Here is a 23,024-nt window from a genome sequence, read left to right as displayed (position 1 = left end):
AGTTAATAAAACAAGAAGATTTAGTAATTAAAATAAAGCTGAAATGAAAAGAGAAAAACTTACTGACACTGAAAAGTTTAATTACTTAAAACAAATCTAATAAACATTAAAGTTAGATGAAGATAAATATTTAAAAATTCAAAATGACAAAAGCACATAAAAAAAAAAGATTTGCTTTGAAAAAGATGGCAATATGACGGTACTAAATTGTTAACATTTATATAACGTATTTATTGCGTTATAACGATACATAATATGGTATTTCAAAGATTCAATAACGGGAAAAATAGCAAAGACGGATATAAGCAATTCAATCATTCTTTTATATTTCTGTTGCAATTATTTAATGTTTCTGAATATTTCCCTTATTGTTACGTTTATTATATTATCAATATGAAGGTCTTTTTTTTTTTTTTTTTGCTCACAGCAAATACCTCAAGCGTCAGTTCAAAGCAAGGACTATGAAATGTCAAACAACGCTATAAAATAGGTTGTATTTTCTTTGTTTATTTAAACGGAGGATTTCATCTTTTATTTTGAAAGCGCAGTAATTACGTCACTAGCGGTTGTTGCGGATGGGATTGTTTTGGCAGGATGGCCGCTCCCGTCAGGGACAGCAGTCAGAGACCGCTGCAGAATGCCATGAGACTTGTAAAAGAGGCCATTCAGCTGGAGACCGGCAACAGACACAAGGTACTGATGTTTGAATCTTTACACCTGCCCTGTTTAGTCCTGATAAGGTCATATTTAGCACCCCAATGATTCCCCCACAAAACTGCGACTCTGGTCGAAATGTGAATTTATTCAATAAAAGTCCTGATAAAATCATATCGACGGTCATGTGGAGTGTTTACCCTTTGGTGTAATTTCCCTAATCGAGTGTGTTTAAAGATTCATCAGGGCTAGTTTGAGTTTATGTTGTGAAAACTTCAACATACCTCTAAATAAAAATCTTCCTGCCACCCGCTATGATTATTTATTTCCTTTTATAGGAGGCGTACTGTGAATATTTGAGAAGTATCAACTACATCTCTCATGCTCTGCTTGAAGATGTCACATCTAAACGTAAGTTAATCATACTTAAGAAATTATTTCAACCTTTCTATTCAAATGTGATGTGTGCTTTCAGGGTTATTTCACAATGCTGTTTATTTCCTCTGCCTGAGTCATTGTCATGTGATGTAAACTGGCTTCCTTTTTTAAGAGAGAACTTTTAGGGAAGAGGTTGTATGTGGTAATGTGTCACGAATTTGTGTGCTTCATCATGACATCAAAGTTAAGACACAGGGTATCAAATGTATCTTATCTTCTGTAGATTGCATGAAATGATTATTAAAGCCCTATTAAGATAAGGCAAAATCTCACCTTTGTTCATGATTAACTTTTCAGGCTTATGTACAGACTGGTTGATTAGGCAGGAGTAACTCCACTGTCAGATTGTACCTTTCTGTTTTTATGCATTTCTTCCTGCAGAGGAGGGAGCGATGGAGTCAGTGGAATTGGAGAAGATGGTGAAACTAGTTGAGCAATGTTTAGAAAGGGTTAAATCGTGCATCATAAGAAAGCACGAGTCCACAACACCTGTCATTTCCTCCACTCCTCTGTCCGCTTCCCAACAGACCAACTTTCCAGCTATTAATGTGACAAATCATCCCAAAATGACTGGTGAGCCTTTATTTTCTTTATTCATGTTTTTCAATAAGGGTGTCTATGAAGTTGCTACTTGTATGTATTATACATATAGACATTTCTTTAAAAATATTCTGCCATTCAAAAGTTTGGAATAATGAAGGATTTTTTTTAATGGTTTGAATAAAGTCACTTATCCTCACCAAGAAAAACCGTAATATTGTGAAAGATTATTTAAATTTAAAATAATAGTTTTTTTAGTTTAATTTTGAAATGTAGTTTAGTCTTGTGATGACAAAGCTGAATTTTCAGCAGTCGTCAGTGTCACAAGATCATTCAGAAATCATTCTAATTAATTATTAATAATTGGAGCTTATTTATAATGGTTCTTCTTATTATCAGTGTTGGAAACAATTTTTATTGCTTAATATTTTTATGGAAACCATGATGCATTTTTTTCAGGATTCTCTGATAAACGGCATTTATTTGAAGTAGAAATCATTTGTAACATTGTAAATGTTTTACTTTCAGTTTTTAACTATTATTAATGTATTAAATTATGAATATATTATTAATTGATTATTTAATTATTAATAAGTAGTGCTGTCAAACGATGAATCGCGATTTATCGCATCCAAAATAAAAGTTTTTGTTTACATAATATATATGTGTGTACTGTGTATATTTATTATGTATATATAAATACACATACAGTATATAGTTTGGAAATATTTACATGCATATACATTTATATTCTTATATTTTATATAAATATATTTAATATATAAAGACAACATAATTTATTAAATATATACTGTATGTGTGAGTATTTATATATACATAATAAATAAACAGTACACACAGATATATGTAAACAAAAACTTTTATTTTGGATGTGATTAATCGCGATTAATCGTTTGACAGCATTATTAATTAGTTAATTTAATTATATTATAAATTAAATTATTAATTATTAACTTTTTTTTTTTTTTTTCACATCTTAAACTTTTTAATGGTAGTGTATCTCAGTTTACACAAAACTCCTCTTTCTGTAGAAACACCTAATGCAGCTGCATTGCTTTCTGAGACCCAAAGTAAAGAGCAGCTCACCAGACATCGCAGAGTCCTCTCTGAGGGAGGGAGGACTGGCTCCCCCTTCCTGCCACCTGAAGTCTTCCAGAAGCTTCAGTCAGTGGAATCACAAGACAACAGAAAGTAAGGCTGTGAGATATTGAGGGTTTCATAACCGCTGTGTATACATAACAGCGGAATGTGGGGGAACCTACATAATTATGAGTACAGAGTCCAAATATCTATCGATCTGGTTCCAAAAGATATAGTATGACATGCAAAGTTGTTGTTGTTACAAAGACATACAAGATAACAAACAAAAACAAGATAACTATAAATATTACTATTATATAGTTCTATAAATAATGTATAATATAAATAATATATAAATATGTCTCACCGTCTCAGAGCTAACAAGATAGGAATAGCCTCTGTTAAATACTTGAAAACTGAAGGTTTCATTTTTAATGGATATTATTCAAATAAAGTTAAGAAAGCAAAAAGCAATAATGTCAACAAGTTTGTTTTTATTTGGATGATGCCTCCGTAAGAAAAAGAGACCATAAAATAAATAAAAAACTGCAAGCTTTTGCTTTAAAATTTAAATAACTGTTGTAAATCATTTATTATAAAAAAAAATTGAGAGATCTAGTCCAGAACCTTTAATATTTGGTTGTTCATCACTGTATTTTTTTTTTTTCTAAATAATGGTTCACATGTCACCCCACGTTTCACACAATTACTTACTTGCACTTCCACTGAACACTGACCCCAAAAATTGATCTTTCAAGGCTATCAGTTTTGTGATAGAGATCTACTCTGCATCCATATGAAGGAAGTTAATAGGACATCGTGTTCTTCTAGTCTCACTGTCCCTAATGCACTCTATGTACATAATAAGAAGTTTTGTATGTGTATAACAGGGAATTAACGCCTATTGAAGAAGCATCACGTCTCAATCAGAAGCTTAAGGCTAATTATGAGGCTCGGCTGGCAAGACTTACCCCTGGTCAGGCCACACAAAAAACCTCATTGGTAAGTCTGGAAAAAAAATAGTGTGCTTATCTATGCTTACTTTAGGAAATTAATAAACAAGTACACACATGCATGCATATAGAAAATGGAAGCCCTAAAAAAACTTAAGGTTCTTTAGTCTGTTTCATTAGCATTCTGCTGTACTCTTCTGTACTCAAATTATGAAGAAAAAAGTATTTGCAAGAGGAAACAAAAGCCAATAAAAATATTTCACTTTGTGGTTATTTCCACCTTGTGTTTCAGAGCTTTCATAATATGTATAAAATTGTATGTGTGTGGAAAATCCGTTAACAAACTTTTTTCAAACGCACGTGATCTGTTACCTTATTGCGCGCATGCGTAGAACACATCTTTCGCCACACCACCTGTTTTAAATGGCTTTGCGCGCTTCACTAAACTCACATGTCCATGTGGTGCGACCGCTGCGACGCATGCTGTGGTTTGGGGAGCCAGTCAGGGATCAGAGCGATAGATTGACGAAGACGATCCATGTTTAATAATTTGAGGTCGCTAGCGCAACTTCTATAGTAGTTTTAATGAGCAATATCGCATTGACTTGTACGGTAAGCTCTTTCGTTTAAGTTTTGGTGGCGGGTCAAACTTAATGTTGCTCGGCGGGACACAAACAGTGTGTGCTGTCCAGTTTTCAAGAATGAACCGGAGACGCAGAGAAATGCCAATGGATATCCGTTTATACTGGAAAAAAATCAAGACATTCTGGAAGGTTCGTTTTGACTATATATTAAAATCGGTTTTATCGGCATACTTGGTATGCTGAAAATGTTTCCATTAATTACAATTAATCTTTGCCATCTGAAAATCCTTTGCTTAATATGATGCAGTGTATTAAAGTATTTGAAGTTTGTAAGTGATAATGTCATGCTGTGATATGGCCCATCTAATTTGCTTTAACTAGTTCTGCAGTATGCATGCTGCTTTTTAACTTCATATTAATTCATACACGACTTCTTGAATGTTTGACTTTTAGGTCATTTGACACTATTTGATTATTTTAAATTGGTTAGGCAAAAAGTGAGATTTACATTCAGAGAAGAACTGGTTAGTTTAAGTAATTTAGTTTGGGTGGATGTTTTCTGAATATTTAGTGTGGTGTCAGTTTATTAACGTTATGTGTTTAAAAATATATGTGCTATATCATGTAACTTTCTTCAGTCTTTTTTTTTTTTTTCTTTTTTTTTTCTTCCAATGAGTAAATGGTAATAAAGTTGAAACTGAAATATTTGTATAACACTGGTCTTTTTTTTTTATTATTATTATAGACCCTCTCTCTCCAGAGGCAGATGATGGAGAATCTGATTATAGCCAAAGCCAGGCAAGATGCAGTATCCTTACTAGACCCTTGAGCTGTTTCTTTTGTTAAGATCTGGTTTCAGATTTTACACCTAAGTGCATTGCATTAAGATTCTGTTTCAGAATCAGCCTGGAATTGGACAGGTGTTAAAATGTTGTTGTTTGTGAATCTGGTAGCCATCAATAATTTCTGTCAATTACTTGTGCCGTTGTTGAGGTTATTACATAAGCTTATCAAATGGCTTTTGATGTCTGTTTTAAGTTCATCGATGTTTGACCTTTGAGATGCTTTCGTCACGAGTGCCTGGGGGGGGGGGGGAGTTTAGGGTTGGAAGGTCAATGCCTCTGTGACCTGTTTCTGTGATCTCTTTCTCTGCAAATCAGAGGCGTCTATTGTTCAAACTCTTGATGCTCCTTTTAAGTTTTATTTTCAAGTTTCATTAAATCATCTTATTTGCATTTTTTTTAAGTGTTTAATGTAGCTTAATTGAAATCTGATTAATTCTTTTCAAAATCTCCAATTTCAACAATTTATTAAAAGCTTTAAATTTTAAGCGTGTTGGATGAATATTTTATCAATGTGCTGTGAACAAGGTTTGTCTTCTGCTCATAGCTTTTTCTGAGTGTGGTAATTTTTCAAAAGTTTGTGAGTTTTCCTGAGCTCATGCAGCTTCAAAGAAAAATGGAGGAAAGGAGACTCAGGCTGCAGGAAGAAGCCAACAGGTCAGACTTTTTGACCCATAGGCCATATAAAGCTGCTTTGCTAATGTTGTATTATATGAGTGTTGCCTGTTTCATATTTGTGTTGTGCATGACGTAATACCTTGTACTATCAAAGGAATTATGCAAATACATTTAAGCTGCATAATGCTTGCCTTTTTTTTTTTTATATTATTGTTAAATTTGGACTCATGTAATTGTGTGTTTTTGCAGGAGGTTTGCGAGCTGTGGGACCGTGACAAACGAGGAACAAGAGCAGCGGGCTCTGTACGCAAATGTGCTTGAATATGAGCAAGATCATGTAAGTTTATGTATAGTGTAGCTTTTTAAACTATATCTTTGTATATTTCTGCAACTGCGAATGTAACAGGTAAACCTACACTATTGTTCAAAAGTTTAGGTTTGGTAATTTTTTTTTTTGTTTGTACAGTAATAAAATGTTATTTTTACAGTTTAAAATGACTTCTCTATTTTACTATTTTTGAAAACTTATATATTTTAATTTCCCCCTGTGATGGCAAAGCTGAATTTTCTTCAGTTTCACATGATCCTTCCCAAATCATTCTAAAATGCTGATTTGGTGTTTAAGAAATATTTATCATAATCATCATAGTAAACTTTTTTTTTTTTTCTCTCCAAGATTTTGATGAACAGCATTTATTTAAAACAGAAATCATTTGTAACCCTATGAATGTCTTTACTGATGGTTTTGATCAGTGTAATGCATCCTTGCTGAATAAGCCTTAATTTCTTCCTTTTTTTTTTTTTTTTTTTTTTTTTTTTTTTTTTTTTTTTAAGTCATACTGATTGAACATTAGTGTATGTGCACAAATATATAAATAATGATTTCATTGGTTTAATCATAGGAATGGCCAAAAATATGGAAAGATAATCTGAAAAAGAATCCAAATGATCCAGCCCTGGTTTCAGGTCTCATGTCATGTCTTCTCAGGTAAGTTAATGCTGTCAGATCATCTGTAAGCATAAAAGCGTTTCTTCTGTATCTTATGTCATCTGGTTCTTTTCTTTTCCAATCCCAGCTACCCAGACCATCCAGTCATGAAGTTGCTGAAGAGGCTGCAGTATCGGGTGTATAACAGACTGTATCCTATAGTGAGCCAGTGTGTTCCTCTGAGCACAACGCCTGGTCGCTCACTGCCCTTAAAGCCCTCCCGCAGCGCCCAAAGCCTGCTCCTGTCCGACAGTTTTATCTCTCCGCAGCAGAGCCCGCTCAAATCTGCCATGACACACAGCTTATCTGATGCCTCCATCTCCCTTTCCCTATCCCACGACCTCAACGCCAATGACACAAAGTCTGAGATTAACCTGGACGAGTCCTCAACTCTGGTCTCCACAGATAGGGAGAACTCTTTTGAGGATCTAGAGAAGTTTCTTACTCAGCTGGACTGGGTTCCTTCTCACAGTGGTGATGATACAGATGCTGATGTGACCTTTGACACAACACACATAGACCTCAAATATCATGTTAATCATCTTGAGGAGCGTGCTTTGAAGGAACACTTGAAGGCCATCGTCAAAGACATCCACAATTCTATCGGTAAATAAGTGTTTGTTCTTGTGTGAATGAGATCTTAGTTGTGACTCTAGATATGTGAAACATGTGAGTTCAGCATTTTTAGAAATCCCCTGTTATAGCCAGTGGGATCTGTATGGTTGTATCATGTGTTCGCACTGCATTAGGGTGTAAACAACGCCTGAGCATCATAATCCACCATAAACATGTTTGTAAAAAGGTCCTTTTATGAAATGGACTAGTTGGCTGATTGTCTGTGGTAAATGGATTTATCTTTGTGTGAAACAGATCGCCTGCTGTCTCTGTGTCTTCTCTCTTTTGAATGTCTCAACACTGCGAATTCTAAGGACCAATGTGTGGCGAGTATAGAGGAAGTCTTCTTCACCCCTATTTGGCGCCCTCTCTTGGCACTTTTTAGGTAAGCCACAAAATAATAGTGGGAGGGTTGAGGTTCACATGTGTGTTTATGTATGATTTTGAAAAGTCTCACCAAATCTGATTTACTTGATTAAATACAGTAATATTGTGAAGTCCTATAACAATTTAAAATAACTTTTTTTTTAAATATATATATTTTAGAATGTAATTAATTCCTGTGATGGCAAAGCTGAATTTTCAGCAGCCATTACTCCAGTGTCACATTATCCTTTAGAAACCATTCTAATATGGTGATTTGGTGCTCAGGAAACATTGCTTTTAAATAAATCAATAAACAGTTGTGCTGCTTAATGGTTTTTGTGGAAATGAATAGCTAAATAGCATTTATTTGAAAAAGAATCTGATGTAACATTATAAATGCCTTTACAGTAACTTTTGATCAGTTTAATGCAAGAATTAGGTTAATCCCCAGTTGCACATTTGTATTTAATAGATTTTAACTTGTGAAGTAAATACAATATTTTGATTGAATAATACAAAGAAATGTACATTTGTTCCTTATTCAAAAAATAGAATATTCACGTTAATTCTTTGAATGGCAGAGTTCATGTTGAATCATATGAATTGTCTAGACACTGAGCAGTAGATGGCACTATTAATCTACAATTCAGTAGTCTCAACTCAACTAGTCAATTTGTAACATATGCACTATTTTTTAGTTAGAGCATGGCTGAAAATAACCACTGTCCCTTACAACTGCTCACAAAAAGCTCTTAGTCATCAAAGCACTTTCATAGATGCTGTATGGTTTAGCAAATTGCATATAAATGTCTTGGGGGTTTTTTTGTGATGCTTTAGGAAGGTGCATCAAGAACGGGAGCTGGCTGTTGAGAGCAGCATGCATCTTCATCGTAATATTTCACCTCGCGATGTTGGTGTTCCTTCTAAATTGTTCCCAAGAGACCCAGCTGTGCTGCATGGTTCCTATCCATATGAGTCAGCGGTGCAGGAGCTGAAGCTTCTGTGTAGTGGCTATTGTCCTCAGAAGAAACTGGATTGTATTGGTAAGATCATAATTTAAAACCACAAACCCAATGTGTTCAATGTGTCACTTTAGGGCCTGTTTACACCTTGTCACTTCAAGCGTTTTCTCTGATCGGATGGCTATGCCCTCCAAAATGTTTTCGAGACTGCTGCAAATGAAACTGAAAGTAAGTTGTAGATGCTCAACACAATCATTTTCATTAAAATTAGTGAGACTAAATTATCTTACGAGTGCTGATGTTCTCCCCTGTTGTGGTCTTTGATCTTGAATGATCTGATGACGAATACAATGCAGCCCGTGTTTTCGTTAACATGAACTGTTAACTTTGCAGTTCGGATTTTTGCAGAGACATGTGGCCAAGTGTAAATGGAACAGTTTTAACAAATCCGATGGAGAGTCGATCACTAAAAACGCATTAAGGTGTAAACGGTACCTTGGTGTCCAAACGGAATTGCAAAAATAAAATGTTTTCAAAAGGGTTTACCAAACACGCTTTTTTTTTTTTTTTTTTTTTTTTTTTTAAGTGAAATCAGCCTACAAATCGCTCACTTATAGCTGTCTCTATATATTAAGCTTGGATAAGAGAAAGAATTGTAAGATTTTAGAAAATAATTTCTGCCACCTACAAATCATGCTTTGATAATCATAATTATGAATTTAGAATTTATTCATAATTGACTAAGTTTTATAAGAAAAAAATGGAAAATAAAATATTATAGTCAAATTGACATACTAAGTCATATTTATTAGATGTACAGGTGAAAGTGCTATCATTTGACCCATCTCATCATTGAAATTGTGACAGTGAAAATTTAGATTTTTAATAATTGATAAATGCAAAGTTAAGATGAAGATAAAGCATAGTTTTGACAGTTGAAATTTAAGATGTCATAATTATGACCTCACATTTTGAACTTGGTTATAATAATGACTTGTGTCATAGTTCAACTTATAATTATGAGAAAGCTGGAACTGATATACTTAGTCATACTTATGAGAAAGTTATGACTAATTATGACTTGATCTTATATTTTTTAATTGTGTCATGATTTATTACTTCATAAAATAATGCTCTGGTATTTTTTTGTGTGTGTGAAAGAAATGTGGTTCCAACCTTTTGGATGTTGTTTGAAAATGTATTCCTTTTCTACCCCTAAGGGTGCATATTGGTCTTTGTTGCATATTAATCTTAAAGGGGTAGTTCGCCCAAAACTGACAATTCTGTCATCAATTACTCGCCCTCATGTCGTTCCAAATTTATAAGACCTTCGTTCATCTTCGGAACACAAATGAAGGTATTTTGGATTAAATCCGAGAGCTTCCAGACCCTCCCTAGACAGCAATGAGTTGAGTAAGTAATGACAGAATTTTCATTTTTGCATGAACTATCCCTTTAAGAGTGCTTATCAATGCTAATATGTACCCTTACGTTTTGAACATACACCTATGTCCTGTCACACACTTTTTAAAAAAATTGTATTGTTTTTTGATTGCCGTTGTTTTTTCATTGCAGTGAGAACTCTACGGATCATCTGTGGCTGTGCTGAAGAGTACCGCCTCCTGCAAGAAAATGATCCTCCACCCAAATCAGCAGCAATGTGAGTATGCACAAGTCTAAACATAAAAACGATTGTTCCTGTGAAGCTCCATCCTTTTTGCGGTCCTTTCAGAAGTACAACGAGTCATAAAGGAACTTTATGTTGCAGTTCCGAGTCCTTCTAGAACAATCTCCTGCTTGTCCGCTAGCCTTGTGTCAGACTTCATCAGACCTCACAGAGGCCAAAGCTCAGCAGGGGTTCCATCTTGACCCTATGGCCCCTGCGGGGTGCTCGGAGCGGACTTCCTCTATAAGTGGGTCACCCTGTCTGGAGCAGACTTTGGCCTTGATGCACTTTGAGAGAGTCTGAGAGTGTAGAACTGCTTAGCTCAAGTCAAATTGATCCAGTAATGTTAACCAAAAGTGAGACTTATCTATTGAAGATAGAGACTTGCTGCTCCGCTTATGTTCTAGTTCATTAAATGTTCACACTGCTTCTGGCTAGCTCTTCTAATTTGTAAAACTCCTGAATTCTGGATTTACAGCATGAACGGCTGTGTTCCACCACAGTAAAATCCCGATGACATGCATTTTCTTAAATATGTGGGTTCACTCAGGTTTATCGGAGTGAATGTACTTGGCTAAGATTCCCTGTGGTAATTCTCCCACAGACCTCAGCGCCTGCTCCACTCTTTTGGAAAACATCTTAAATTTCCTCCCATCTCAGCAGTGATCTTGACGGTTAAAGTGCGAGCTCACGCTAGCGTTCTGCACTTGGAGATTATGTGGGCCGTTCTGATCTCTGTATCCTTTTGGCCCTGCCACACCTATCAAAACAAGCTGCTTGTTCAATTTTCTCTTGATTTTGTGCTTCATTCTAGGAAGCAAGAGTAGAATGAACACTTGCGTCATATCTACATGTCTCTTTGCATCAGTTGGCAGAGCGGTGGCTCACTGGTGACGCACATGCTCAGCAGTTTGGTGCCCCATGACTGATGAAAGAACATTTAGCTGAGGTGAAATGTGTAGAAATGTATCAACTGGTGCAGATTGTTATACTATTCAGTATATGGGTGGTGACTTGATTTTAAAAATCAGGGGCAAAGCAGGCTGTGTTGCAGACAGAAACTTCCAGTGCAGACAGTCTTGTCGCTAGTGTCGCGTTTGAATCAATCATATTTGTATATAGGACTGCTCAACTATGGCAAAAATCACATTTACATTTAATCATTTACATTACATTTAGTCATTTAACAGACTCTTTTATCCAAAGTGACTTACAAATGAGGACAAAAGCAGTCAAAACCAACAAAAGAGCAATAAAATATAAATGCTCGGTTAGTCTAATGAAGTACACATTTTTTTTTTTATATAATAAATAGAGAACGCTAGGATTAGAGGGTGTTTTTTTTTTTTTATTTTTTTTTTTTTTTTTTTTTTTTAACTAGAATATTAAAACCATCGAGAGTGCCAATGTTAGAGGGTCTTTTTATAATAGAAGAGTAGTAGAATAAAATTCAAATAGAGAATGCAATTGTTAGAAGGTCAAGGTTTTTTTGGGGGTTTTTTTATAAAACAAAAAGTAGAAATTATTTTGGTCAGTATTGAAATCATTATTTAACACACTTTGTGTCTGGTGGTATGATCAATCTTTTTTTGTAATGAGTCATAGGTTTCAGTGAAATTTCATAGTTACTGGTACCAGTTTTTATACTTCAGCAAAACAAATTGGTTAATGCAAGTAAAAAAAATTATTGAATACAATAAGGCTACATTTCTACAACGATTACTGATTGGCTGATTTTGACATTAAGTTTGGATTTAAGGAGTAACAAAAGTGCACTGCTGTGAAGGAAGGTGTGTAAGCATGAATGAGGCGCAATTGTTTACCTCAATGATCTTGTTTTAATTGTTGGAAGCCAAAATTGAAATCGAAAAGAAAAATCTATGAATCGCAAATCCTAAAATTTGTTTAATTAATTTAATAATAGTAATTGTTGTTGTTTAAAATGACTGATTTTTTTTTTAAATATTTATTAATTTGTTCTTAATTTAAATATGTGACTCTGGACCACAGAACCAGTCTTAAGGCGCTGGGGTATATTTGTTATTACATTAGCAATAGCCAAAAATACATATGGGTCAAAATTATTGATTTATCTTTTATGTCAAAAATCATTAGGACATTAAGTAAAGATCATGTTCCATGAAGATTTTTTGTAAATTTCCTACGGTAAATGTATCAACTTAATTTTTGATTAGTAATATGTGTTGCTAGGAAGTTCATTTGGACAACTTTAAAGGCTTTTTTTTTTTTTTTTTTATACACCCTCAGATTCCAGATTTTCAAATATTTTTATTATGACTTTGCAATTAGATGATTTGGTCATACTGGCCATCCCTAATTTTCGTGTGTATTCTTACCAGAACAATGTACAGTTGCTTTCCAAATCCAACGGTTTTGGTTCGTTAGGGTTATTTGGGTGTTTTCAGTCCTGTGCTTGAACTTTGGTTTAAAAATGATTGTGCTATAAAGGCATCAGCGATCCGAAAGGAAATGTGTCATTGTGAGACTTGTCCTGATTTTGCCCTGGTAGCACAGCCAAGGCGCATTCTGCCTTTGTTTTGCTTTTAAGTTTGTGTTTGGTTGTGAGGGAGAATGAATGTCCTCATGCATGCATGAACATGAACAATTTAGCTATTCTCACCCTTTTTCTCGGTTGTTCTGTTCCATTCTCTCCTCTCTCACTCGCTCACTTTCTTCTCCTCCTTTCTGGGTTACATTCACGTGCACTTAAATTTATATTGATGTTTCCTTCTGCACAGCAGTCATTTCCTCTGTCTGTCCAACTTTGTATTATTCCTTTGTCTTTTCTCTAGAGGGGGCATATTGGTCTATAATACATCGTTTTTTTTTTCTTTTCTTACAAAGCTCATGCATTTGCAAATTTTTTTTTTTTTGCTGCAACATTTCATTACCGTCATCATCCCTTCAAGTTCACATTGTTAAACTCAGTCAAATTTGGACTTTCCCTTGCTGGAAAAAAAGCTTTTCCTCATATGCTCAGATTTTGCCATAATTTGACAAACAGGCTTGAACACGCTAACTGCCGCGTCATCCCAGCACGCCATGTGTGAGCGTTATTTTGATAGCAGCAGAAACTGTGTTGGAACAGAGATGATGATGGTATGCAGAGCTATTCTCACCTGTATGAAACAAATCAGGTGTCTTGCAGGAAAGGGGACACCCAGCTATTTTCTCATGCAAACGTCCCTCCAACGCACGAATCATGGGGTTTATCTGTTCTTCCTGAGGATAGCTTATCATACCAATTAATTGGATTTGTTTGTTCATTTTTTAAAAGTTTTCCCATTTTGTCTTTCTCAGAGGTGCCGATGACCTGTTGCCCATCCTGGCGTTCGTGGTTTTACGCAGTGAAACTCCTCAGCTGGTGTCTGAATGTGCCGCATTGGAAGAGTTCATTCACGAGGGGTACGTCTTCAATATAAAGTGCTTTGTAATTTCTATTCTCTACTAGTATGAACTGAAAATGAGCCGTTGGAAATTGTGTAGAATTGTGTGAGAAGGCCCACACTTTTCTGTATTCTACTGTGCATATGCCTCCCACCAGGCCATGTCTTGTGACATTCTTTGGTAAAGTCATTCTCTTTTTACATTTAGACGTTATAAAGAATGAAGTGACCATTAGCATGTGATATCAGTGGCAAATAACCTCAGAAGGGTCAGTGGCAAAATATATATATATTTTTTAATGCTTTTAAAAGAAGTCTCTTATGCTCATGAAGACTACATTTATTTGATGCAGCCATTACTTTAGAGTTACATGATCTTTCAGAAATAATTCTAACATGCTGATTTGGAATTTAAGAAACGTTACTTATAAATGTTGTGCCGCTTATGATACTTTTGTATAGTAGTTTGTGTACCCAGTTCTTAGCTTTAGACTTGGCATGAAACTATCAAATAAACAAGCAAACACAAAAATTGTAAAAGGTTGTCCAATAGATACCAATATGGCTGAGAGTTAAATGTTATTGTTATAATGGGTTAAAGATCTGCAATTCAGCCTGACTAAATATTATGCAATAGAAAATGGCTCATCTCAGACAGCCTCTAAAACCCATTGACAGTCTGTCAAATTTTTGGCATCAGTTGTTGAAAATGTTGGGGTAGAAGATGCTGGAAATTTGGCTTGTCATATTTTAAGTGCCAGGCTCACTGTCATTTGGGCATGTGTCAAGTATCGACAGAACACGACCTCACTTGTTTCCAATAATCGAAATGTCATCTATTGCCTCGGATTTTGTGCATAAATATGTCAGCTTGAAAAATACCCTCCAGTCTAAACATGTTGGAATAAACCCATAAGCAAATATTACAGTTCTTATTGGTGATCCAAGTTCAACCTTGATGCCATCTTTCATGTTTGTTTTTTTTGAGCAGAGGATGTCACAACAGCAAGATCTCAGTTAATTTAGGTGACCGCTTGACCTGTTTCCTGAGCGGCGTTATGGGTATTCATGTCACCCCTCCTGTGCTGTACTCTTGCGTGCCTACTCAGACCACAGCCCTGAGCTCTGTTTATCAGTATAAAACTAGACATTTTTACAGGCTGGTTAGATTGGCACTTAACAAGGAATGTTGGGGATATTCTAGTTTGGGTTTTTCTCTCCCTATAAAAATACAAATAAAATCTCTTTAGATGTTTATGCTGCTCGGTGGCTTGGAACTGTGGGTGGAAATCTCTGCAGCGTGTGAGGAAAGTTGTGATAGGAAGTGTACTCATTCTCAGGCACAGTTAACAGCTTTCCTTTCATTTGGACTATATACATATGACTTAGGCTGATTTAAAGGGGTAGTTTTTGTCATTATTCATTTAGTTCTAGACTTGCTGTTATTTGACACTGAACACAAATATGGTGTTGAACTATTATTTTTTTTCCACCAACTGTTCATAGTGGCAGGATTCAAAAGCTACTTAAAAGAATGGTCCGTCTCTTAGTCCATCTGAGATCTAAAAGTTTCTTCATCTCAAACAGAAATTTAGCATTGCTCACCAGTCCTCTGCAGTGAATGGGTGCTGTCAGATTGAGAGTTCAAACCACTGATAAAAACATCACAATAAATCCACAAGTGAACCACATGTCTGCAGTCCATCAATTAATGTCTTGTGAAGTGAAAAGCTGCGTATCCAAGACATTTTCAACTTCAAACCATTGCTGCTGACTAAAATATGACTGATGAAATTATGGATAATCTCATCTAAATCTGGAGAGAGATCTGATCAGGCATGCAGCAGAAGCAACAGTTTAAAGTTAAAACACCTTAATGTATATGTTTCTTTCAAGTGAACAGCTTTTCACTTCAAGATGTTAACTGATGGAGTCTTGTGGGTTATTGTAATGTTTTCATTCTGACGGCACCCATTCACTGCACTGGTGAGCAAGTGATATAATGCTGAATTTCTCCAAATCTGATCTGATAAGCAAACAAACTCATCTACATTTTGCATGTCCTGAGCACATGCAAAATTTTTTTTTTTTTTTTTTTTTTTTTTTTTTTTAGGTGAACTTGCTTTGTCATATGAGAGATTTTTGTTCTTTATACAAACCTGAGCCTTTTATTGATAATCTGCACCTCAAGCAGGTCTCAAATCAGATATGACTTTATGGCACGGGTTTAAAACGACTTGAGGGTGCAAAATGATGATTTATATATTTGAGCGAACTTTAATGAATGGAAAGATTTGTTTTTGGTTTCTCCCTTACTTTCTCTTCTCTCATCACATTCCCTAACATGTTACACACTGGCTCTTGGCTTCAGCTTGATCTCGTGTCTTAGTCTCATTAGCAGATGGGTTCACTTGAAGTTGACCCTCAGTGGAAGAGATCTTGTTTTCCCTTGTGAGCAGGAGCACTAATGAAGTGTTTATGTCTACAGGTATCTGATTGGAGAAGAAGGGTATTGCCTGACGTCATTGCAGAGCACGCTGACCTACGTTGAGTCATTGCTTTTGGGTGGGGCTCCACCCCCAGCTGCCAAACCCACCTGACGTAGGTAAAGCCAATCATATTCCAAGTTTATCCTCTCTGATACACACCAACTCAAAACCAAGTCGGCTACCTACATGCAGGTTACATAGATTAACATCCCAATTCATAATTATGAAATCTATCTTTCTTTCTCTCTTTTTCTCTCTTCCATTTATTCAAAGGCTGTTCTTTTCAACTTCCTATTTATCTGACAATAACAACACAACTGTTTTTGTAAAAATATTTAGCAGCATTTTTTTGGTGATTGTGAAATGTTTCTTGAGCACCAAACTAGCATATTATATTTTTCTGAATTAATGTTAATATCTGAAGGACCATGTGACACTGAAGAGTGGAGTAATGGCTGCTAAAAATTCAGTTTTGCTTTAACAGGATTAATTTGCATTAATCTATTGAAATAGTTATTTTAAACTGTAATATTTTACAATATGGTTTTAGCTATTTGTGATCAAATAAATGCAGACTTGGTGAGCATAAGACTTTTTTTCAAAAAACATTTTACTCTTACTGACCTCAAATTTTTGAATGTTGTTGTTATTATTAATGATCATTTATTGCCTTAATGCATTTGTGCCCTTCAAATGTTCTCTTTCATTTGAGTAAGGACTTGGTCATATGGTGGGTCAGGAAAAGATCTAACTAAAGCACTAACTCTATCAGACAATGTTATTCCGCCTCATCAGAACTCCCTGTGGCAGTTATCCCATTTTATCCAAACGTTTAACTTTGCAGAGCGCAGTGTCTGTACAGCTGTCACTTGCGCTACGGCGTTCCATGTTGAAATCCATTCCTTAAATGAAACAAAATAGAATGGGAGGAGCTGGGCAGTATCCCTGGATCATAGCCAGATGTGTTGCTCGTACCTTGATGGATAAATTTCACTGACCTTGCTGAACTTTGAACTTCACTTCTTGAAGTTAAATGTTGCGGTTTGTTTTTGCCCACAGGGTGAAGTTTCTATTTATGGTCGCGTTACTAAACTAATGATAGTCTACGGTGGCTTAAGTTCTAATTAGATTACCCAATGGAGACCATTAAACATGGCAAAATGTCAAACAAACTTCCAGCCTCTGCCTGAGTGATGGAGAACACTTTCTTTTGCTTCTGCTTCTCTAACAGTCTCTCCTCTTAAAGTAGCTGGCTACCTTACACAGTTCTTGTTCATCCAGTTTAATTAGAGCCGTTTGTGTTTTGGTTCTAGGTGCCTAGGCCGACGGAAAGATCTCATTGTGTTTGACAGTCCTCAGGAGTTGGTGTATCTCGTCTGCTCAGCCTGCTCAAGTCCCAAATCAGGCCAGACTTCAGTTCTATTCAGATCTTCCTCACCTACTGCTTTTGAAGGGACTGGAGAAGGTTATTCGCTGTGTTTGGGCGCTACAGGGCAGGTTCATCTGAATAGAAGTAAGCTCAGTATTGTAGCCAAAGCAAAAAATATATATTTATGAGACCGAATTGGATGAAATGAGCCAGAATGTTAGGAAAGGTTAGTTAAAATGTTTAAATTAATGCAAATGTGAATATATTCTAATCCCATTTACTTTTTTTTTTGGTCAATCTATTTCTCAGAGAATTTTATTAATGGAAATGAAAGATTAAAGCACTACTAGCATTTGTCATCATGTAACACCCTATTTATTAAACAATATAGAAAGAGACACTAATTGAGTTTTTGTATTTTAGCTCAGAATTTTAGCCAATTTGAGCTTAACTGGGTAGGAACTAATGGAGAAAAATTGTCAAGTTCTGTTATACATTTATACTCTGAGCTGTGCATTTCTCTTGCAAGTAAATATACCACTTAGCAGACAGGCATCGTGTTGTTAAGCAGTATAGGTTTTATCTCTTTCTTTTTTAAATATCTTAATTTGTTAATGAATTGCTTTTCACTCTAACAGTCAAATTAGTGAAATCAATGTGAAAAAAAAAAAAAAAGTTTGGATGCGCAAGAAACTTTAATGCTGCTGAACCATCTATCTTCAGTTACTGAGGCATAATAAAATAATTTGTATGAGCAAATGCATTGTATATATTTGTTTTGTCTGAGCAGAATGTGAGTGTTTTGCTAGAGATCTGTAATGTGAATGTAGCCTGAATCTCTTCATACCCGATCGTTAAGATTGGGTCATGGGCATGGTTTGAAAGTGCATGGCATGTGAATTTTCTAACAATAAAGACATATGTAACCCTTTGTGGTGTTTTTCTTTTATTTTCTGAATTCCATGCTGGGTCAAAACCTTTTAATCGATTGGTTAAAATTCAAAGGGCGAGGAAATTGCAGGGAGAAGCGATTGCTCAGAGGGAGGCAGAGTTCCCTGATGGGCAGATGGCTGGATTGTTCCGAAAGTTTGCGGGCCGAAGGAGAAAACATGCCACTCTGAATCAGGAGGCTTAACCTCTGTCCTAGAAAACCCTCTGTGTGGATGACGATTACTCTAATGGCTTCACTGTGTGACTTTGTCTATGGGCAGCCTTTTAAATATCTTCCAGTCCACTTGTCTTGTCCCTCTACATAAATGCCCCAATTCCTGTCTGCGCTTTGGAGCTGGCACCCTAAATAACCTGTTACAAGCCTTGGGGTTAAACATCAAAATACAGCAAGAGTGGTTACGGAAAGTTTGCAAACCCTGATCTGTATGCATTAATTTGATCCATAGAAATGGATGATGATAGAACTGTGCAAAATTGCATATAAAAGCCAGTTGGTTGCTCATCATAACCTATTCACTCTCACTTCTTGTGAGGTTTTGCATCCCTGATAGTTTCTTAGTTTCTCTTTTTAACTGTTCATAAAATTGAAAAGAATTCACCCAAAAATGAAAATATTCATTAACTCAACCTCATGTTGTTCAAAATATCTGTTTTGTGTTCCACTGAAGAAAAACAAATGCTGTTTGGCATGACATGAGAGTGAATAAATGATGATAGTTTTAATTTTGCGGTGAACTATCCCTTTAAGTATGAGTTCGGAGTTTGAAAATATTGATGAGAAACTGTCTTTTTGGCACTCAAAGTGTACCGTCTCACGAAAAGGGACATCATTGTTTGCTTAAGTGGGTTTTGTTTTCCATTTTTCAATTCCCAAACTATTTTTGAAATAAGAAATCCAAGCCAGATTTTAATGAAATCCAGGCGACTGAAGTCATATCACACCCTAGGCTTTGTGGCTCAGGTCACGTTGGTTACTTCAAAGAAACTAGGAGTCTGGGAGATTTTCTTTTTTATTATTATTTTAATTTCCTCAGACACACAATATAAATGCGCCCATGAATTGTTTTCACTCAGACAAGTACTAAACCGAGTAACAGAGACAGCATTTGGTGATGTGAACAGAATTTTTGGTCTGTACTTCAGATTTAAAGGGATAGTTTACCCACCTTTACGTCATTCCCAACCTATAAGGTTTTCCTTCAAGAATAATGTAAATCATACATGTTTGGAATGACATGAAGCAAACTATCTCTTTTATAAGCTGATGCAAAGCAAAACCACAGCCTTCTCACCTCCTTTCCTTTCTTCACTGAATCCAGATTCTTAATAGCAAATTTAAGTTCATATCGCTAAAGCGTTTATGCAAATATCATGATAACGGCAAACAAACACAAAAATGTCCTACCGTTTGAAGGCCAGCCCTTTCTAAACCCCTTGCCCCCTTCACACGCTTATTATGGGCCACACGGCTGGGAATAATTGGAGCCGCGAAAGCAACAGCCAGATAAATTTTGAGTGAACGAGGGCAAGGAGTCACGCTACGGGGATGCAAGTGTGCCAACAACCTGCCATGTTTTTTCATTTCTCTAACCGCGGAAAAAAACAAGTTTGTTCTTACATCCGTTCTCACACGTGTCTCTCTTCTTCAATGTCAAGCTTACATATCTGGGGCTGCGTTTACGCTCAGCTGCATTCCAAGGCATCTGTGCCATTCCACTGCTTATTATATTGATTTGTTTTGAGCACAATGAGTATTTCAAGGCTATGACTGTACTATGACAAAGCTGGGGATTTTCAATACAGAAATGTTTTGTTGACATGCAATAAAACAATACACGCAAACTAATAGGATAAAGTGAATACAGAGGAAAATCCTATGGGCCTTGCTTACAGATTGCCCTCCAAGATAACAGTTTTTAGATCGGCAGGACAGCTCACGGGGAAGACTGTGTGGGACGTGTTGCGGCGCTCTATCAGCGTAGCCACGGCTTCCCCTAAATCCAAGTGGTTCAGGTACCCGGGGGCCATTCGGTCTGGGGCCGCCACACCCGTATTGATTTTCACCTGATGGGAGATTATTAAGACAGGCATCATATGGGGAAATATTTTAATGACAATTAAGCACATCTACAGTAAGTGAGCTTGTCATGGCCGGAATATAACCTCATGAGCTTGTGGTTGTGTTGAGGAGAGTTTGATGAGACACACCTGGTTGAGTTTACATGGCACCTCTAGGTACTCCTCACGCAGAACCTGACAGAATGCCAGAGAGCTGGCTGCCCCTATGGTCAGGAATCCTGTGCCCGGCATGAGCAACTTCTCTCCAGCTCCTCCTGAATAACACAGAACGCATCTGGATAAGCAGGGGGAATCATTTACTTTTTATTGCCACGTCAGCCTGCATAATGGTTTGTGGATTGAGAAAATTTTTCATTTTAAACGTTTTTGCAATCTAAATCTGGTTCTTACAGAAATTGCTCTCAGAAAATATATGTATATGTATATGTGACCCTGGACCACAAAACCAGTTTTAAGTCGCTGGGGTATATTTGTAGCAATAGCCAACAATACATTGTATGGGTCAAAATTATTAGAACATTAAATAAAGATCGTATTCCATGAAGATATTTTCTAAATTTCCTACCTTAAATATATCAAAACTTAATTTTTGATTTGTAATATGCATTGCTAAGAACTTTATTTGGACAAATATAAAGGTGATTTTCTCAATATTTAGATTTTCTATTTTTTTTGCACCCTCAGATTCCAAATTTTCAAATAGTTGTATCTCTATAAAAAATATAAAAAAAAGTCCATTGGAAAGGCTCCATCATGGAGGATAAACATTCTTCAGGTTTCAAAAGTTTTTATTCCTTATTTCTTTAATTTTATTTATTTTTTTATTTTTTTTGCAGTGATGGCAAACAGCTGTCAAAAGAACCTTAGTGTAAAGACAATTGTAATAACCTGACTAAACTTTTTCCACTATAACAAACCTGTTGTGCAATAGAAGGTTTCCATGGATGGTAAATCTCCTTCACTGAACCATAAAGAACCTTTATTTTTAAGATTATATGCATTGTTGTTTTGAATTTGCTGAGTGATGAATGCGGACTCAAGTAGATTTGTTAATGCTCATTTATATGCACATATAACTACATAACTTTAACTAAATATATGTTTTGGTAGGCAAATAGTGATGTACCTGTGATGAACGTGTAGGTGCAGTTAGGATCATCTCTCACCAGGGGAAAGAACGCTTTCCAAGACACAAAGGTGCTGAAAAGCAGAGTCTCAATAACCTGTTGATCAGAGACGAAGAGTTTTGAGCAATCAAATGATGACGGATCATTTGGAGAAGCAGACCCAAGGATGAAAGCGGACTTAGAAAGCAAAATGGGGATGGTGAAATGTTGTGCGTCATATAAGCAAGTATAAAGAATCGCTGAAAGGGATCAATATTGGGGTTAATATTGTAGAGGGGTTTCAAGGATAAAAGCAGCTCTCTCACCCAGTGCAGTTCTTTGAGGGGTTGGGTGTGAGGTGGACCACCCTGCCACCAGCTGAACCCCAGAGAGGACACCACATCTGTGATCTTACCCACAGACTTGAGCAAGGCCTGTTTCACCTCCTCTACACCTTCTTCTGAGCCTGATAGATTAGGAGAGTATTGCATCAATACAAAATCAATAAGACCCCAAAATGTCTAGAGTTGCAAAGATAAAAGATAAAAAAAATTACAAAAGATACTTACCAGCATTCCCTACTAAAGTGGTCAGGTTACTTTTTGTGCTAGGTGAAACAAACCCCTTGAGTTTCTCCAACTTGCTGCTGTCTCTAGAGATCACTGCAACCTTGAAACCTAAAAATGTGTTTGCATGAACACATGCAATGCAGAACTTTCAAAATACGTTTATGCAAAGACATCTATTTTTATCATTTAAAGTACAAAAAAGAAAAGGTTTAATCTATTTAGAATTAAATTACGGAATCAAACTTGAGATCTGAATTTAAATCATCTAATAGTGGTGAATAAATAATTGTTTTCCTAATCATAACTGCACTGAATCTAATTTTAAACAAAGCAATATATTCAGAAAATCAGAGCTGGGCACTTGAGGGCGTTTTCTCATTTTCTTAATAATAATAATAATAATAAATACTTACTGTTGCTATAAATAATTATAAACAATATTTCAGATGATTATATAAAAATAATGCTTGCTATTATATATTAAGTGTAAATACTTAGTATTCTCTTACCTCTGTCCAGGAGAGCTTTCACTATCCCGGAGCCGACAGTTCCTGCTCCACCGAGCGCTAAAACCACCCTGTCCCCGTTTGACATCGCGCACACAACCGCTGCAGCAGTGCAGACGTCTGAGATTGATTATGTTTTATGGACTTCATGTCTCCTGCTGCTCAAGCTCTTTAAATCGAACCGCAGAAAGAAGACCACGCCCCCTTTCGAATGACACGCC

General features: G+C 36.0%; 2 protein-coding genes across 3 annotated transcripts; one reads left to right on the top strand and one right to left on the bottom strand.

The window, feature by feature from the left end:
* The first annotated feature begins 544 nt into the window (after window positions 1-544).
* Window positions 545-18,523, top strand: LOC306843243 (VPS9 domain-containing protein 1-like). 2 transcript variants are annotated; one of them, XM_079374603.1, is made up of 16 exons: window positions 545-693; window positions 993-1,065; window positions 1,474-1,665; window positions 2,685-2,844; window positions 3,624-3,735; window positions 5,016-5,078; window positions 5,717-5,769; window positions 5,980-6,067; window positions 6,633-6,718; window positions 6,807-7,324; window positions 7,589-7,718; window positions 8,537-8,742; window positions 10,237-10,321; window positions 13,649-13,753; window positions 16,223-16,335; window positions 17,537-18,523. In XM_079374603.1, the coding sequence occupies exons 1-15, from the start codon at window positions 595-597 to the stop codon at window positions 16,332-16,334; spliced, it is 2,082 nt and encodes a 693-aa protein (XP_079230729.1). In that variant the 5' UTR covers window positions 545-594; the 3' UTR covers window position 16,335; window positions 17,537-18,523. The 2 variants fall into 2 exon arrangements, with proteins under 2 accessions (XP_079230729.1, XP_079230728.1); XM_079374602.1 differs by having other exon boundaries at window positions 16,223-16,339.
* On the bottom strand, window positions 17,884-22,990 carry LOC306843244 (peroxisomal trans-2-enoyl-CoA reductase-like). The gene is made up of 6 exons (XM_079374604.1): window positions 22,807-22,990; window positions 22,298-22,405; window positions 22,055-22,194; window positions 21,749-21,845; window positions 20,752-20,876; window positions 17,884-20,607 (listed from the first exon to the last, which is right to left on the bottom strand). The coding sequence occupies exons 1-6, from the start codon at window positions 22,889-22,891 to the stop codon at window positions 20,431-20,433; spliced, it is 732 nt and encodes a 243-aa protein (XP_079230730.1). The 5' UTR covers window positions 22,892-22,990; the 3' UTR covers window positions 17,884-20,430.
* Between the last annotated feature and the right edge of the window lie 34 nt (window positions 22,991-23,024).

Source organism: Barbus barbus (assembly GCF_936440315.1).
Source record: "Barbus barbus genome assembly, chromosome: 23".
Classification (NCBI taxonomy): Eukaryota; Metazoa; Chordata; class Actinopteri; order Cypriniformes; family Cyprinidae; genus Barbus; species Barbus barbus.
This window is presented reverse-complemented; position numbering and strand designations above follow the sequence as displayed.

Bases quoted from the DNA above. Each gene is read 5' to 3' on its own strand.
- LOC306843243 (XM_079374603.1), top strand. From the start codon at position 595: ATGGCCGCTCCCGTCAGGGACAGCAGTCAGAGACCGCTGCAGAATGCC. The intron at 3,736-5,015 runs GTAAGTCTGGAA...TTATTATTATAG, and splicing joins CCACACAAAAAACCTCATTG to ACCCTCTCTCTCCAGAGGCA. The intron at 10,322-13,648 runs GTGAGTATGCAC...TGTCTTTCTCAG, and splicing joins CCACCCAAATCAGCAGCAAT to AGGTGCCGATGACCTGTTGC.
- LOC306843244 (XM_079374604.1), bottom strand. From the start codon at position 22,891: ATGTCAAACGGGGACAGGGTGGTTTTAGCGCTCGGTGGAGCAGGAACT. The intron at 22,406-22,806 runs GTAAGAGAATAC...ACACATTTTTAG, and splicing joins GAAAGCTCTCCTGGACAGAG to GTTTCAAGGTTGCAGTGATC. The intron at 21,846-22,054 runs GTGAGAGAGCTG...TCTGATCAACAG, and splicing joins CCCTCAAAGAACTGCACTGG to GTTATTGAGACTCTGCTTTT.